We start from the raw sequence: 18,754 nt of genomic DNA, 5'->3' as shown, positions 1-18,754 counted from the left end.
ATAGATTGGCCATGGGGAGTAATGGGGAGTTAGGGGTCAGAGTTGATTCTGGGGTTTCTGGATTAGATAACTAGGTACATGTTACAAATGACAGAGGTTGCAAATGAATTAGGATGTGACTGTATTATCCAGGTAATTTTTAAAAAATATATTTATTTATTCATTTATTTATTTATGCGGCTCCACATCTTATTTGCGGCATGCGGGATCTTTAGTTGAGGCATGCGGGATCTTAGTTGCAGCATGTGGACTTTTTAGTTGTGGCATGCAGACTCTTAGTTGTGGCACGTGGACTATTAGTTGCAGCATGCATGTGGGATATAGTTTCCTGACCAGGGATCAAACCCAGGCCCCCTGCCTTGGGAGTGTGGAATCTCACCCATTGGACCACCAGGGAAGTCTCCAGGTAATTTTTTTTCTAATGATAAGAGAAATAGGGTAGAAGTGCAGAGAGTTAGATCAGTTGTGGATTCAAATCCAATTTGGTCAGTATACTCCTGTGTATGCTTACTTGCACATTTAAGTTAGCCAATATCTGGGAACATTTATGTACAAAGCATGGGGTGAGGGGATTAATAATTATGAACGTTAGATGAAAGCATGATTGAGATGGCTAGCCATGAGTTTAGTTTGGTAAGAGTCCAGTGTAACCAGGGGCACCTGATAGAGCAAAGGAGGGCTTGAGAGACAGCCATGCTGAAAACAAAGGGCAGGCTTATTGAGGATAAGGGAGAAGGGGACTGTTTGAAAAGCAGCTGTGTGATTAGAGAGACCAGAGTTCTGGAACATGGGATGGAACAGTAAGAAGTAGTTCCTGTAGTATCTGAGGTCTGGCTACATTTGTGTTGTGATGCCCAGTTGTGTACTGGAAGGGCTGGCATGTGGAGTTATAGTTGCTGGTGGTGGCTGGAGACAGGAGAGAGAAGGCAGCTGTGAACCAAGGCTCAAGTCTTTAGGGGATACATAGGTTTCTCTCAGGCTGGTAGAGGACTATGAGAAGGTTCTGGAGGGACTGGTGTAAGTCGCCGGCCTCCTAAGAGCATTCTGGGGACTAACAGCAGGAAGACGGTAGAACCCCAGTGTGTTTATTATTTACTGCTGTGTAACAAATCCCTGCAAAACTTAGCAGCTTAAGACAGCAAACACTTGTTATCACAGTTTCTGAGAGTAAGGAGTCCAGGAGCAGCTTAGCTGAATGATTTTGGCTCAGGGTCTCATGAGGTTACAAACTGCCAGGGGCTCGACGGGGACTAGAGGATCTGGTTCCAAGTACACTCACCTGGTTGTTGGCAGGAGGCTTCAAATTCTTGTTACGTGGGCCCCTCAGTAGGGCTGCTTGTGATGTGGTAGCTGGTTTCACCTAGAGCAAGTGATCCAAGAGAGGGAGAGAGCATGAGAGAATGATTCAAGTAGAAACTGTAGTGTCTTTTCTATATAACCTAATGTAGGAAGCGATATACTATAATTTTTGCTATATTCTGTGGTACACAGAGACCACCCTGGTACAAGATGGGGGAGGTGGAAAGGAGGCTTGTTCTAGGGGAAGAACAAAGTCAGTGATGGAATTTAGTCTCAATGGAGTAGGCACTCTACAGGACAGAACTGAAGGGGCCAGTAGGGAGACTGGAAGGGGGAGAGTATGAGTCTGGACTAAGGGATGTGTCTGCAGACAGGGCACAGAGCCAAGTACTTTTGGGATGGGAACAGGAGAACATTACATTTTGGGAATATGTGTCTGGGCCGGGGGTTTAATTGGATTTTAGATAATGGATACTGTTTGTAGTCTGGTGGAACCTGTGGACTTCTTCTCAAAATACTGTTTTTAAATGTATAAAATAAAAAATAGGGTTACAAAGGAAATCAGTTATATTGAAATAGTTATCAGAATATTAAATATACGTGATGTAAAGAAAATGAATTTTAAGGCTTCCCTGGTGGCGCAGTGGTTGAGAGTGTGTCTGCCGATGCAGGGAACACGGGTTCGTGCCCCGGTCCAGGAAGATCCCACATGCCGCGGAGCGGCTAGGCCTGTGAGCCATGGCCGCTGAGCCTGTGCGTCCGGAGCAATGGGAGAGGCCACAACAGTGAGAGGCCCGCATACAGCAAAAAAAGAAAAGAAAATGCATTTTAAATGTAGGCAAGAGGTTAGTGAAAATGAAGGATTTAAATTTGATTGAAATTCCTATTCTAATTCATGGTCCCTTCCCAAGTTCATGGACCCTAGGTTAACCAGTAGCTTAAGGAGATGGTTGAGACTCAGGTTAAAGAGGCTAGAACAGCGGTCCCCAACCTTTTTGGCACCAGGAACCGGTTTCGTTGAAGACAGTTTTTCCACAGACGGTGGGGAGGGGAGGCGGGAGTGGGGGATGGTTCAGGCGGTAATGAGAGCGATAGGGGAGACAGGTGAAGCATGGCTCGCTCGCTGCTCACCTCCTGCTGTGCGGCCCGGTTCCTAACAGGCCGCAGACCGGTACCAGTCCATGGCCCGGGGGTTGGGGACCCCTGGGCTAGAAGATGGGAGGCAGGCCTCAGGGACATATGCTTAAGGATGGTGGCGGGAAAAGGAAGCTTAGAGGCCAATCACCAGCTGTAAGGTTTCTCTTGGGGTGTTTGCAATATTCAGGTTTCAGTCCAAGTAGTTTTTGAAAAAAATCTTCCCAGGATTTTGGAAAGGGGCGGGGGGTTAGCACATTGAGATAAGCTATTTTTGAATTTACTTTTGAGATGCATTTTAATGCTTTGACTTGAGAAATAGTCCGTTATATTCTGAAAATATTTAATATTTGGTTTTCCACAGTTTTAGTGTTGCTTAGATTGGGCTTATGGAGATAAGATGTGGTGACAATTTCATTGTTACTGGTAATCCTGGCTAGTAAAGTTTAGGAGAATTGAATTTTTGTGTAGTTTTCAGAATAGGATGTCTAATGGTTGCGTTGGGTATGCAGGGTTTTTGAAATACTGTTTACTTACCTTAATAGTAATTACAATTAAGCTGTCCACGTGTGTTATGTAGATGACATTATCAGTAAAACTTATTCTTTGTGTGGCTTGTTGGAAGATCTGCTGCTCCAAGCCCCACTTGTGACTGGAAGTCTGCATTCAGGAAGGTCGTCCAGGTTAGTGGCTGCGTCTGTAGTGACAGCAGAGGACAGAGCTAACTGGCTCGCTCAGGGTCACACCAGACTCATTTCCTCTTTAGCAGATACTCACCTTGGATTTCAGAATTCTCTGTATATAGATTTCTTGAGCTCCACAAAAGGAGTACAAGTTAAATGTAAGATAATGTCTTTTCATCGTTTGTTGTTATTCATCATTTAAAAAGGACAGGAAAGTTCTAGCCGCCTCCTTGTTGAGAGGTTCTCTGTGGTAGTGCTCTCTACACCGGTGCTCAGATTTCATTCCCGTCGAATTGTACTACTGCAGAGATTGGTTGTCTGTTTTACACTTGGAGAAGCCAGATGCTTTTTTAAAAGATTAAGAATTATAGGGACTTCCCTGGCGGTCCAGTGGTTAAGATGCCGTGCTTCCACAGCAGGGGTTGCGGGTTTGATCCCTGGTCGGGGAACTAAGATCCTGCATGCTGTGTGGTGCGGCCAAAAAAACAGAAAAAAAAAAAAAAAATCAGAATTGTAACAAGTGGGGAGGGATTTGAAGTCATTGGGAACTAACCCTTTAAAGGTTGGGAATCCGCCTGCCAGTGCAGGGGACATGGATTTGATCCCTGGTCCAGGGAGATCCCACATGCCGTGGAGCAACTAAGCCCGTGCGCCACAACTGCTGAACCTGTGCTCTAGATCCCGCGCTACTGAAGACCGCGTGCCTAGAGCCCGTGCTCCGCAACAAGAGAAGCCCACCGCAACGAGAAGCCCGTGCACTGCAATGAAGAGTAGCTCCCGTTCACCGCAACTAGAGAAAGCCCGTGCATAGCAATGAAGACCCAACACAGCCAAAAATAACTAAAAATAAATAAATTTATTTAAAAAAACCTGCTTTTCTTTACTCTAAGTCAAAGTACTTGAAATATTCTTAACAGAGCAGAAGAGTGTTTGTACTTTCCTCTTTCTCTGTGAGCTAGAATTCCCTGTTTTTTAATAAGAATGTTTTTATTAGGGGCATGATGGTTATTCTTACTTTGTTTTTTGTCCTCCCTCCCCCTCCTATGATGAACATTTGCGAACAACTCCATTTTACATAAATTTTTATATGCATCTTTGTGTATTTCCTTGGGATAAACTCCACTAGAAAGTAGAACTGCTGAGTTGAGAGGGTAAAACATTTTTATCACTGTTTTCCAGGGAAGTTGTACTGATATATACTTATACTATTGAGGAAATAACACCCAGTACCTCATATATTTAAAACAAAAACAAAAACACCTTGAGTTACTGGGAATTTTTGGTAATTTCTTTTATACACTATTGTTTTCTGCTTCCACTGATGATAAATGAGATGTAGAGGAAAGTTTCTTTTGTATTTAAGGTGTCTCAACAAGCCGCAAAGTGTATTCCAGCAATGGTGTGTCCTGAACTGACAGAGCAAATCCGGCGTGAGATAGCTGCCTCTCTTCATCAGAGAAAGGGGGATTTTGCTTGCTATTTCCTAACTGACCTTGTAACATTTACGTTGCCAGCAGGTAACTCCAAATCTCTGTGTGAAAATAAATTTAAACTTTATTATAATTTTTTAATGTCTGAATGAAAATGTTTCTGTTAGAAAACAGATAACTTAGCTACTATATTTGGATCTTAAATTACTTGATTACCCTGTTTTACTGGAAGTGACCAGTACAAGGGCCATTTATAAACTAATGCCTTAGAGCTGATAGGAAGACAGCAGCTGATAATAAGTGACTTCTTTGTGGGCCTCAGATATTTTAAAAAGTCTGTTTTATCCATTTATTTTTCTCTTTGTTTTTATTTTAGAATATTATCAGTCTGCTTTTTTTCTTTTTCTTTTCATAGATAACTATTGGTTACCTGATATTAGGAGATAAGATCAGAACATGGGTTTTTGATGGGTAGAGTCAAGTTATTTGAGTCAAAGATACTGGCATTCTTTTGGGCTTCCCTGGTGGCACAGTTGTTGAGAGTCCGCCTGCCGATGCAGCGGACGTGGGTTCGTGCCCTGGTCCGGGAAGATCCCACATGCCGCGGAGCGGCTGGGCCCGCGAGCCGTGGCCGCTGAGCCTGCGCGTCCGGAGCCTGTGCTCCGCAACGGGAGAGACCACAACAGTGAGAGGCCCGCGTACCGTAAAAAAAAAAAAAAAAAAAAAAAAAAAAAAAGATACTGGCATTCTTTTGAAAGTGTCATTACTTTCTTCACTTACTACGTTAATTTCTACTATATTTGTGAAGCAACTTTTATTTTTCAGTTCCATGACAAGTGGAAATGTCTTCCAGGCTGTTTTTTGTCAGTTGGCATTGAATAAATGCAGTAAACACCAAAAGGTTCTAAATAAAACTTATATTTTGGTTTTGAGTGTTTTGAGCTTTTTTTATATTGAGATATGAACAGAGGTATTTACAAAATGGTAGAAAATAACAACTAAGCTTTTAAAAATCAGATAAATTTCATTTGAAATGCACTCTGTATATTTAAACTTAGTACTTCAAGCGATGATTAGATTTTAAGTTGAAAATAGTTCTAAGGTTAAAACATTTTTGTAAGGGTAATGCTTCTTACTCTAGACTACTCAATTAGTAAACTGAACAGAGAGCATAGAGAATTTGAGAAGGTGAGGAAAACAGAAATCTGCGTGCCAAAGTGAATGGCTCAGTAACTTGTATAAGGAGATTCTGAAGTCTGAAAATCACAGTCCTGAGCAGAGGTTGAGAGTGTGGGGGAAAGAGAACAGACAAAAATTTGTTTGTTTGTTGTTGTTGTTATTTTAACTCGAATATTAGATAGCTCTGTTCTTTTTTCTTTTATTTCAACTTTATTAAATTATCATTGACATAGAAAATTGTAAAATATTTAAAGTGTACTTCGTGGTGATTTGATTTATACATTGTGAAAGTTAACTGTTAATTAACTAGAATCCCCCCATCTAGTTAATTAACACATTCATCACCTCACATTTATTTATCTATCTATTTATTTATATTTTGGGTGAGAACATTAAGTTTTGTTGTCTTAGTGAATTTCAATTGTACAATACAGCGTTACTGACTATTGTTACTATGTTTTGCATTTAATCCTAGCTGTCTTCATTTTATGGTTTATCGTTTGTACTCTTTTAGCAATTTCTCCCTAATCCCTTCCTGCCTTGCCCCTGGCAGCTGCTTTTCTACTCTCTGTTCCTATGAGTTTGACTTTTTTTTTAAGATCCCATATGTAAGTAATACCATACAATATTGGTCTTTCTCTGTTGAGCTTATTTCACTTAGCATAATGTCTCCAAGGTCCTTCTGTATGTTGCAAATGGCATGATTTTCTCCTTTCTCATGGCTTAATAATACTGCTTTGTATAGATATATCACATCTACTTTATTTATTCACCCATTGATAGACACTCAGGTTGTTTTCATATATTGGCTATTGCGAGTAATGCTGCAACCAACATGGGTACAAATACCTTTTCGATACCCTGTTGTCATATCCTTTGGCCGTGTACCCAGAAGTGAGATTGCTGGATCATATGATAGTTTTTGAGGATACTTCATACTGTTTTCCATAGTGACTGCACCAGTTTACATTCCCACCACTGGCGCACAAGGGTTCCCTTTTCTCCACATTCTTGTCAACATTTGTTATCTCTTGTTGTTTTGATAATAGCTGTATATAATTAGTGGTCCAAATGATTTTCTTTTTATTGTTTGTAGATAGATCACAGTTTTGATAATGAAGTACAGAAAGGAAATATTTTATACCTCATACACACACACACACGAGATACATGCATGTTTTTTAAAAGAAGCTATTCGACAGCCTTCGGTGGAAAGGCAGTTATTTTAGAGGAGGTTACTGTTAGATGCTGGCATCGAATTTTTTCAGTTATGAGACATATAAAGATTTTTTAAATCTGGTTTTTCTTTGTAGATATTGAAGACTTGCCTCCAACAGTCCAAGAAAAATTATTTGATGAGGTGCTTGATAGAGATGTTCAAAAAGGTAAGCATGGAATTAATGAGTATAATTTATCTTTTATTGATTTCAATAAACTTTTTGCTTTGTCGGGTTTGGAATAGTTTGGTGTATGGTCAACATAGTTTATTTCTACTTTAAATTGAAAATGTAAAGTCCTTAAGAACAGTGTTGTATTGTGCTGTTAGAAGTGCTCATTCATGGCTCTTAACTGTGGTAGAGTGAATAAAGGTATAAACATTTTTAAACCTTGGTTATCTGTTTCCTATTCTAGAATGAGTATATTTTCATATTAAAAATTTTTAGAAAATAAATCATGAAGAATTTAAAAATGGAGTAAATTATTCTAGAGCCTTAAGGTGATTATTCTAGAGCCTTAAGGTGTTTCAACTACTCAAAGGTTTATATTTCAATTGATCAGAATTTATTAGTAAATAAATTTATTAGTAAATTACATACTAAATCTATTAACTTCTAGAGAATAGGTTCTTCCACTGAATATTTCTTAATTGCAGAAGCATGAAAATGAACTTTATTTATTTACTTATTTATATTGAAGTATAGTTGATTTACAATATTGTGTTAATTTCTGCTGTACAACAAAGTGATTCAGTTATACATACATTCTTTTTTATGTTCTTTTCCATTATGGTTTATCACAGGATATTGAATATAGTTCCCTGTGCTATACAGTAGGACCTTGTTATCTATCCGTCCTGTATATACTAGTTTGCATCTGCTTACCCCAAACTCCCACCCCCCCCTTCCCCATTAGCAACCACAAGTCTGTTCTCTGTGTCTGTGAGTCTGTTTCTGTTTTGTAGATAAGTTCATTTGTGTCGTATTTTAGATTCCACGTATAAGTGGTATCATATGGTATTTGTATTTCTCTTTCTGACTTACTTCACTTAGTATGATAATCTCTAGGCCCATCCATGTTGCTGCAAATGACATTATTTCATTCTTTTTTATGGCTGAGTTGTATTCCATTGTACCACATCTTTTTATCCATTCATCTGTTGATGGACATTTAGGTTGTTTCCATGTCTTGGCTGTTGTGAGTAGTGCTGCTTTGAACATAGGGGAGCATTTATCTTTTTGAATTATAGTTTTGTCTGGATATGTGTCCAGGGGTGGGATTGCTGGATCATATGGCAACTCTATTTTTAGTTTTTTGAGGAATCTCCATACTGTTCTCCATAATGGCTGTACCAGCTTACATTTCCACCAACAGTATAGCAGGGTTCCCTTTTCTCCACACCCTCTCCAGCATTTGTTATTTGTAGACTTTTTAATAATGGCCACTCTGACCAGTGTGAGGTGGTATCTCATTCTAGTTTTGATTTGCATTTCTCCAGTAATTAGTGATGTTGAGCATCTTTTCATGTGCCTGTTGGCCATGTGTATGTCTTTGGTGAAATGTCTGTTTAGGTCTTCTGCCCATTTTTCAATTGGGTTGTTTGTTTTTCTGTTGTTGAGTTGTATGAGCTGTTTGTATATTTTGGAAATTAAGCCCTTGTCAGTCAAATCATTTGCAAATATTTTCTCCCATTCCATAGGTTGTTTTTTTGTTTTGTTTATGGTTTCCTTTGCTGTGTAAAAGCTTGTAAATTTGATTAGGTCCCATTTGTTTATTTTTGTTTTTATTTCTACTGCTTTGGGAGACTGACCTAAGGAAAAAAATGGTACGATTTATATCAGAGAATGTTTTGCCTGTGTCGTTTTCTAGAAGTTTTATGGTGTGATGTCTTGTATTTGAGTCTTTTAAGTCATTTTGAGTTTATTTTTGTGTGGTGTGAGAGTGTGTTCTAACTTTATTACATGCATCTGTCCAACTTTCCCAACACTACTTGCTGAAGAGACTGTCTTTTTCCCGTTGTATGTTCTTGCTTCCTTTGTTGAAGATTAATTGCCCATAGGTGTGTGGGTTTATTTCTGGACTTTCTGTCTGTTCCATTGATCCATATGTCTGTTTTTGTGCCAATACCATGCTGTTTTGATTAGTGTAGTAATTGTCTGAAGTTTGGGAAGGTTAGACCTCCTGCTTTATTCTTTTTCCTCAGGATTGCTTTGGCAATCCTGGGTCTTTTATGGTTCCATGTAAATTTTAGGATTATTTGTTTTAGTTCTGTGAAAAATGTCATGGGTAATTTGATAGGGATTGTGTTAAATCTGTAGATTGATTGGGTAGTGTGGCCATTTTAACAATATTAATTCTTTCCAATCCAAGAGCATGGGATATCTTCCCATTTCTTTGAATCATCTTCAATTTCCTTTATTAATGTTTTATATGAACATGTTATTTAAATTCTTCATATAGAGTTAGAAGAAGAATCTCCAATTATAAACTGGTCCTTGGAATTGGCTACACGTTTGGACAGTCGACTGTATGCACTTTGGAACCGGACTGCAGGAGACTGCTTACTTGATTCAGTACTACAAGCTACCTGGGGCATTTATGACAAGGACTCGGTGCTTCGGAAAGCCCTGCATGACAGCCTACATGACTGTTCACATTGGTGAGCTGACATCCTTCCCTTTTTGAATCCAGGAGTGCACTGGCTGAATCATTTCCTTACAGTGGTGGGATACTTTTTGTCTGTTATATTTTCTGTGGAAGCTAGGGGGAAAAACCTTTGGTTTTTCGGCACTGAGACACTTTGAACATCTCAGTGGTTTTTATATCTTTTTGCTAAGCTTTAAAATAGAAACATTGGAAGCTGTAGGAGTGTCTTAAATATAGAAAGGTCTTTGCTCATCTTTTAGTTTTCTGGTTTCACCTGTTTATTTATTTTTAGTGTGGCTAGTGGAAAATTTTAAACTACACGTACGCTGTATTTCGTGTCTTGGTCAGCTCCGGTGCTCATATTTTAAAGTAGCTTTGATTTTGTATTTCTGTTCAACTTTAAGAGATTATATTGATTGTGTATTACGAGTTTTTCTTCCTGAGACAGGTAGTCTTAAGACCATGTTTTATTTTGCAAATTTTCAAATCCACAGAAAAGTTAAAAAAAAAAAAAATCAGTTCAAGGGATCCCAACATCTCCTTCATTGGATTGGCCAGTTGTTAATTGTTAACATTTTGCCACAGGTGCTCCATCTCTGTGTACCTAAACACTCCCCTTTGCCAGTTAGTTGTAGGCATCCTGGTGCTTTACCCTTCAGTATTTCAGCATGCATCTTTTAAGAACAAGGATATTCTCCTACCCAACCACATCCTCATTACCACATCTAAGAAAATCAACATTAACTCAGTTATCTAGCATACAGTCCAAATCACACTTTCAGCTTGTCTCAAAAATATCCTTTTTTTAAAAAACATCCAATAGTCAATCAAGTATATGACTAGTCTTGAACTGTAAATTCAGATGGTAACCTGATTGGATAGCTAAAGAAAGAATGTGTCATTCAGAACTGATGGTTTAGACATTCAGCCCTTGTCCAGGGGAGAGGACTTTGTGCCTTTTAGTGGAGGGTGATTGCTCTGGATTGATCTGGTAGTGTGGGCAATACCATTCCTTTTGTGATGCGGATTCATCAGGCCTGGTGAGCCTGATGTCATTAAATGTTCAGTCTGTCTGACCTCTAGATTGGATTACGTGCTCATCAAACAACAAACACCCTAATGATGAGTTGGCTGTTTGTGTGGGCCTGCCCTCACCGAGGGGATGAGTCGTTTTGGATATTGTGGTTTTACAGGTTTGCCTTGTAGGTTTAGTTAATGTGACTCTGCCCTTAGAAAGATAGATCTGTCCTCTGGGTGTGGATGAGGTCTAGCTGCTCAGCCTGGAAACTAGATCTGGACCTTGGTAAGTCTACCATTTTATAAGTCCTTTTTAAAAGGCAGCTCTAGCCTTTCCTCTGACAGTAATATTCTGACCCTGTTGTAAGGTTGAAAGTGTACTGTAAATTTCAGCAGATGATATCTACTTTTCCTAGCTGTGAGGGCTTTAAAAAGAAAAAGACATTGGTGGCTATTAATAGTTTGGGAACTTGATGCTACCCGTTTCTCAAAGCTGGCAGTAGGTAATCTTCTGGATTGGAGTTGTCACTTATATTTGTATTAGGACTGAAATTCTAGTTTTGAGTCATTTGAAGTCTCAAAAGTCTAATGTGAAAGTAGGGGGAAAAAGAAAAAGATTGCCATAATCTGAGGTGGAAAATGGGCTAGATGGCTATTGAGAGTGAGAAGGACCTAGGTTGTATGAGTGCAGCCACTGGTAAGTGCTGTTGTGGCAGGTCGTTTGGTAGTGGAGGCCTTGGTTCTAAAAGGATGCTTCGCTGGCGTATGAACAGGCTTTCTACAGTAAAGAGTGCCTTGGTGCCACCTCCTCCAGTCCCTGCCATACAGGGTCTTCACCTGATGTTTTACAGTTAAGGCATAGGGAGCTGCAAGGATTGTAGTGATCACATAGACATTCCTTTCACTATCTTGGGGTGGAGAGGGGATGAAGATTATCAAATGAGGAGAGAGGAAGCATTGTTGCCGTAGATTCAAGGCATCAGTGATGTGGGTCAAATATATTAGCCTTACTGAATAACGATTAAATTGTTGACTATTTTGAGTTGTGACAAGTTTGTTGACTGGGCTCTTATATGACTATTAGAAGGTAGAATGAGAGGGCCCTGTCCTAGGTCAGGAGAGGAGCAGCCAGTATGTCACTTGTGCAGTCTCCTTTTAAATCAGCTTTTTGCTAGGGTTTCCTTTGCTCATAATCCAAGTCAGGTGGGATGAGACTTTTTTTAAGTCATAAAATATCTAAATGAGAACTGAGAAAGTAATTTTCTTTTATTTAAACCCTTCCTCCTATCACTTAAAGATAGGACATTTTTTTTGTGGTGGTAGCCGTGCTCTTCTGTTGGGTGCCTATGATTTGATCCGGCTCAAGTGCTCAAGATGGAATATTGTACTTGCCTTTGATTGACATGTCAATCCAAATAGAGAGCCAAATGGGAGTAATTAATATAAATAGGGGGAAAAATCAGTGAAAAATCAGTTCTTTTAGAAGTATCAGCTTTGGATAACTTATTGTTGTGCCTCTCTGTATACATTTTTAGACCTTAATTGGTTGAGAGCAGTTTTAGTTCACAGCACAATGGAAAGGAAGGCACCGTTGTTTGCCATGTCCCCCCACGCATAACTGCCCATTACAAACATCCCCCACAAAGTGGTATGTTTGTGACAAGTGATGAACCGACACTGACAATATTCTTATCACCGAAAGTCCATAGCTCACATTAGGGTTCATCTTAGTATACATTCTGCGATTTTGGACAAATGTGTAATGACATGTGTCCACCATTATATAGATAGTATTGAACAGAGGATTACAATTATAGTATCAGAGAGAGTATTTTCAATGCCCCAAAATCCTCTGTGCTCTGCCACTGCATCCTTTCCTCCTGCCTAACTCTGGCAGCCACTGGTCTTTTTACTGTCTGTTGTTTTTGCCTTTTCCACACTGTCATGTGGTTGGAGTCATATAATATGTAGCCATTTCAGATCAGCTGCTTTCACTTCGTAATGTGCATTTAGGGTTCCTCTGTTTTTTCATGGCTTACATAGCTCATTTCTTTGTAATGCTGAAAAGTACTTCATTGGATGAATTTTATCCATTCTGAAGGACACTTTGCTTGCAAGTTTTGGCAGTTATGAATAAAGCTGCTGTGAACTTCCATATGCAGGGTTTTGTGTGTTCATAGATTTTCAGTTCCTTTGGGTAAACACCAAAGTTCGTAATAGCTGGATTATCTAATAAGAGTATGTGTTTAGTTTTGTGAGAAACTGCCAATCAATCTTCCAAGGTAGCAGTACTGTTATGCATTCCCACCAGCAATGAATGAGAATTCCTGTTGCTCCATATCCTTGCCAGCATTTGATGTTGTCAGCATTATTACATTTAGATCATTGACATTCAAAGTGATTATTGATATAGTTGGATTCATAACTTCCATGTTTGTAACTGTTTTCTATTTGTTGCCCTGTTCTTTGTTCCTGTTTTTGTCTTTCACTCTTTTTCTTTGGTTTTTTTTTTTTTTTTTTTTTTGCGGTACTTGGGCTTCTCACTGTTGTGGCCTGTCCTGTTGCGGAGCACAGACTCAGCGGCCATGGCTCACGGGCCCAGCCGCTCTGCGGCATGTGGGATCCTCCCGGACCCGGGGCACGAACCCGTGTCCCCTGCATCGGCAGGTGGACTTTCAACCACTGCGCCACCAGGGAAGCCCCTGTCTTTCATGTTTTTAGTTGAGCATTTTATGATTCTATTTTCTCTACTTTCTTAGCATATCAGTTATACTTATTTTTTTAACTTTTATTAGTGGTTGCCCTAGAGTTTGCAGTATATTTTTACAAATAATCCAAGTCCGCTTTCAAATAAAACTGTACCACTTCATGGGTTGTGTCATTACCTCATAATAACAAAATAATCCTAATTCCTCCTTTCTGTCCCTTGTATCTTTATTGTCATTCATTTCACTTATATGTAAGCATACATAAGCGCATACCTGCACACACGCTCGCACGTTCATACACACACACTATATATATATACATAAGTATGCATAATCAACTATTATTTTGAATAAACTATTATCTGTTAGATCAATTAAGAATAAAAAATAAAAGTTTTAATTTTATCTTCAATTTATTTCTTAATGCTCTTCCTTTTTTTATGTAGATCAAAATTTTTGATCTATGTTATTTTCCTTCTTTCTAAAGAACTTCTTTTAACATTTCTTGTGAACCGGGTCTCTGGCAACAAATTCCCTCCATTTTTGTTTGTTTGAGAAAGACTTTATTGCTTTTTTACTTTTGAAGGATCATTTCACAGGATATAGAATTCTAGGTTGGTGTTTTTTTTGTCTCAACTTTTAAAATATTTCACTTCATTCTCTTCTTGCTTGCATGGTTTCTGAGAAGTCGGATATAATTCTTATCTTTTGTTTCTGCATAGGCAGGTGTTTTTTGGGTTTTTAAAAATAAATTTATTTATTTATTTACTTTTGGCTGCGTTGCTGTGCGTGGGCTTTCTCTAGTTGTGGCGAGCGGGAGCTACTCTTCATTGCATTGTGCAGGTTTCTCATTGCAGTGGCTTTTCTTTTGTGGAGCACGAACTCTAGGCACACGGGCTTCAGTAGTTGTAGCACACGGGCTCAGTGGTTCTGACTCATGGGCTCTAGAGCTTAGGCTCAGTAGTTGTGGCGCACAGGCTTAGTTGCTCTGTGGCATGTGGGATCTTCCTGGATCAGGGCTTGAACCTGTGTTCCCTGCATTGCCAGGAAGATTCTTAACCACTGCACCACCAGGGAAGTCCCAGGTAGGTGTTTTTTATATTCTGTCTTCTTTCAGGACCTTTTTCTTTAATTTTCTGTTGTTTGAATATGATATGCCTAGGTGTAGTTTTTCTGGCATTTTTCCTTCTTGGTGTTCTCTGAGCTTCCTGGATCTGTGGTATGGTGTCTGACATTAATTTGGTGAGATTCTCAGTCATTGTTTCAAATATTTCTTCCGTTACTTTCTTTTTTCTCCCTCTATTATTGACATTTGTATGTTATACCTTTTGTAGTTGTCCCATGGTTATTTGAAATTCACTTTTTTTTTCTATGTGTGTTATATTTGCTTTTTAGATTTGGAGGTTTGTATTGATGTATCTTCATGAGGTTCTTTGCTTAGCTGTATCCAGTCCACTATAAGCCTATCAAAAATGTTCTTCATTTCTGTTGGTGTTTTTGATCTCTAGCATTTCATTTTGGCTCTTTCTTAGGATTTCCATCTCTCTTCTTACATTGCCCATCTGTTCTTGCATGCTTTTTCCATTAGATCCCTTAGCATACTTATTATAGTTGTTTACAGTTTTTAAATTGAAAATTTTAAAGTTTTATTCCTGTGTTTTCACTTAGGAATTCCATAGTTTTAGCTTTTACATTTAAAGTCTGTGACCCATTTTGAGCTAATTTTTATTGAAGGTGTGAGGTAAAGATCTAAAATCATCTGTTTTGCATGGATATCCAGTTGTCCCAGTACTGTTTATTTTTTTTTCCCATTCAAATGCCTTGGTACTTCTGTCAAAAAGTATTTTACCTTAAAAGTAAAAGTTTATTTCTGGACTCTCAATTTTTTCCTGTTGATATGTATGTCTGTCCTTATGCTGACATTAGACTTTCTTGATGATTGTAGCTTTGTGGTAGGTTTTGAAATCTGGAGTATAAGTCTTCCAACTTTGTACTACTTCTTTCAAGATTCTTTTTGCTATTCTGAATTCTTTGGATTTCTAGATAAATTTTAGGTTCTAGCTTCTGCAGAAAAGTCCTCTGAGATTTTGATAGAGATTGCACTGAATGTGGAATTCATCCATGAATGTGGAATTGATTTTTTTAAAAATAAATTTATTTATTTTTGGCTGCATTGGTTCTTCGTTGCTGCTCGTGGACATTCTCTAGTTGTGGCGAGCGGGGGCTACGGGCTTCATTAGTTGTGGCACGCGGGCTCTAGAGCACAGGCTCAGTAGTTGTGGTGCACGGGCTTAGTTGCTCTGTGGCATGTGGGATCTTCCTGGATCAGGGCTCAAACCCGTGTCTCCTGCATTGGCAGGCAGATTCTTAATCACTGCACCACCAGGGAAGCCCCGAAGTGACTTCTCAGTGTTAAAGCCAAACTTGCTGTCCCGCTTGGCCTCGTATTCCTGGATTTGGTTTGCTTGTCTGTTCTCAGTGAGCCAGGTAGCTTGAGTGTTTAGGTCTTTGTGTGGTGGGTGTGATTATTTGAACATGCTTATTTTTCAAATATATTTTGAACAGCCTTTTTCTGCAGTCTTCTTGAGTTTTGAGTGAAGTCATCATTTGATTTCTGGCACATTTAGGTGTCTCATTCAATAAAACGATCCTAGGCAGCAACCAAGAAATTTCTTAACTGCAGCAACTTTCTGTGTTTCATGATATTTTTCCTCGAATTTATTAAAACAATGTATTTTGTCATTGGTGCATTGAAATATATTTCTGTGTATCTTAGGTATTTTAAAAGAGGAATATCCATATTTTATTTTTAAACATTTGGCATTGAAACTTACATTCCTGATTTAAAAAGAGAAAACCTATGGTTCTCCGGCATAGAAAAGTTTTTTTTCTAATCAAACAAGAGTTAAGCCTCCGTAACATTCTTTTTTAAATCTAAAATATATTAATTTACTTTTTACGGAGCCCTGCATTAAGTTACTCTAAAGAAACGTGTGACACTAAGACATTTAATACCTTAACATTTCAACAACAGCAAAAGAATGTTTTCTGATCTTTTGATTCTTTTACCTAGAATTCAAATACATAAAAGTATTGGGGATTTCTGATAGTTCACTACATGTGAGAGGAATGTAATGTTACAAACAGGTTAAATGTCTTCAGAGGTCTTTGCTGGTTTGTTTTGTAAGACAGTGGATCACAGTTTTGAGCATAATTATATCCGGCTTTATTTGTATACTTGATCTAAAGAAAAAGAATGTTTTGCTTTTAGTAATTCAGTCTACCAGTGGCCTAGTTTGATTTTTAGTCTTCATAATTTATTAGGCCGAAGTATTTAAACAGGTATTAAGCATGAAGAAGGGATTGTTCTTGTAGTTACAGTGATTTTTTATTTCAATTGTCATGTGATAATCAAATAATTTTATTTAATGAATGAAATCTCAAGGAAGTGATTTTGATATTCTTATAAACACATGGGCTATTTCTAGTCTGTGACCAAGTAGTGGATAACTATTCATTAATGGAGAAATGTAGTGTCTTTGATTTTTATCCAACCTCTCAGATGATTTTGAGTGTTTTTAGTTTTTATTCGTAAACCAATAGTAGACAATTGAAATCAACCGTTCTCATCACTAGTGTTCGTAGTTTTGATGAAAATTTGGTGGGTGGTGAATCAGATTATGTCTGAGGATATGTTAAAAGATGTCTGCTAGCAGAAAGGAGGCATTTTTAATTGGAAAAATATACTGCAAGCCAGGTAAAATTAATTATTAATCTCTGCATTTGAATTGCTTAAAGACTACATTAAATAAATGATCGGAACATTAAATGAACTGTTTATAGAAAGGCTTCTGTTTTACTCTGTTGCTTTTAGGTTTTATACACGTTGGAAAGATTGGGAGTCCTGGTATTCTCAGAGCTTTGGTTTACATTTTTCCTTGAGAGAAGAACAGTGGCAAGAAGACTGGGCATTTATACTCTCTCTTGCTAGTCAGGTAAGAATGCTTCAGGGCATGTTGCTCCTATGAGAAAAGTGAGGCAGCTGGTCTAAATGCCTTGGTTTACACGAAGACCATGTTGGAGGCAGTGTGGCATGAAGGGAAGAGCGCTTGACTTGGCAGCAGGTGACTTGGGTTCTAGTGACTGCTGTTTATCAGCTCTGGGACCATAGGCAAGTCCTCGCTGCAGCACAGGGAGGGCAACATGTTTCTTATATTAAGTGATTAAAAAACTGTCCAAATAAAAGTTGTACTTGGTGATTCTAACCTCTTAAATATTTCCTCAGATTACTCTTCAGTTATATTGTCCTCTCAGGTGACTTTTTGGGATTGACATATACACGCTATTATATATAAAATAGATAGCTAATAAGGACCTACTGTGTAGCACAGGGAACTCTACTCAATACTCTGTAATGACCTATATGGGAAAAGAATCTAAAAAAGAGTGGATATAGGTATATGTATAACAATTCTCATTGCTGTACAGCAGAAACTAACACAACATTGTAAATCAACTATACTCCAATAAAAATTTTAAAAAATAATAAATTAAAAATTTTAAGAAGTGGTGGCTTTATGCCTGTTTTACCTACCTACGGGTTAGCTCCCATTCTGTGTCCGAGGGGACACTTCCCCAAGATCTCTGTGCTAGTGGTGGGTGCTGATGCTGAGCTGCCAGGCCCCTGAGGATCAAGTTGTGATCTTCACAAGGCTCCCCAGGTGAGGAGCCTCCGTCCACGTGACGTAGGCCAAGGAGAAGGTGCCGTGGACAGGAATGATTAACTAACTTGGGAATGAACTTTTATAGATGTACTGTGTAGGGCTGTCCCTCACACTCATGCTAGTTTTATTTTATGAAGCATATTAATATACTTAACTATAAACTTCAAATATATGCACAACAAACCACTTCTTTTCTTTGCAGAAAGCATCATAATTCATTAGTACCCTCTGAGGGAAGTACCTTCTGTCTTTGGGTCATTTGGGCAGGGTTCACAGTGACTGTTTTACATCTGAGACGTGTACCTCCTGTAAAGGTGCTGTCAGAATCATTATGGGGGGAAGGGAGACCTGTTGCATATTCTTGCCTTAGGTGATGCAGCCATTTGCAGCCATTTATGTTTGTGTGAAATAACGAAGTTCTTTTTACTTCGGGTGGACCTTGTTGTAGGTAGTACTTTCACAAGTAACTTAACCAGAAGGCAGTTATATAAATCAAGCTTCCTTTGCTGTCTGAATCTCTTGTTTCTGAAATCAGTATTTAAACAAATCTGTTCAGTTCTTGAGTTTGGATACCTGTACATAAACTTTGCAGATTTCTTTTATTGGACTTTGCTATTTGAGGAATCAAACTCTTTAGTTGGACAGTAGTATTACTATATTTTTTAAATGAATTGAGGTAGTGTAATAATGAAGGAGGGTAGCATTGTGTTATACAC

The 18,754-nt window shown here is 38.5% G+C and overlaps 1 protein-coding gene across 5 annotated transcripts in view; it reads left to right on the top strand.

Moving 5' to 3' along the window:
* The window catches only part of ZRANB1 (zinc finger RANBP2-type containing 1), a 68,726-nt gene that overhangs the window by 44,959 nt on the left and 5,013 nt on the right, over positions 1-18,754 (top strand). For all 5 annotated transcript variants that reach the window (XM_019940214.3, XM_019940213.3, XM_033842020.2 and 2 more), the window contains 4 exons: positions 4,480-4,633; positions 7,039-7,110; positions 9,404-9,602; positions 17,189-17,309. In XM_019940214.3, the coding sequence (XP_019795773.1) occupies positions 4,480-4,633; positions 7,039-7,110; positions 9,404-9,602; positions 17,189-17,309 (546 nt within the window). The remainder of the gene's footprint in view (positions 1-4,479; positions 4,634-7,038; positions 7,111-9,403; positions 9,603-17,188; positions 17,310-18,754) is intronic.

Source organism: Tursiops truncatus, chromosome 16 (assembly GCF_011762595.2).
Source record: "Tursiops truncatus isolate mTurTru1 chromosome 16, mTurTru1.mat.Y, whole genome shotgun sequence".
NCBI lineage: Eukaryota > Metazoa > Chordata > Mammalia > Artiodactyla > Delphinidae > Tursiops > Tursiops truncatus.
Note: the sequence above shows the minus strand (reverse complement) of the source record. Positions and strands in the feature narration are given on the sequence as shown.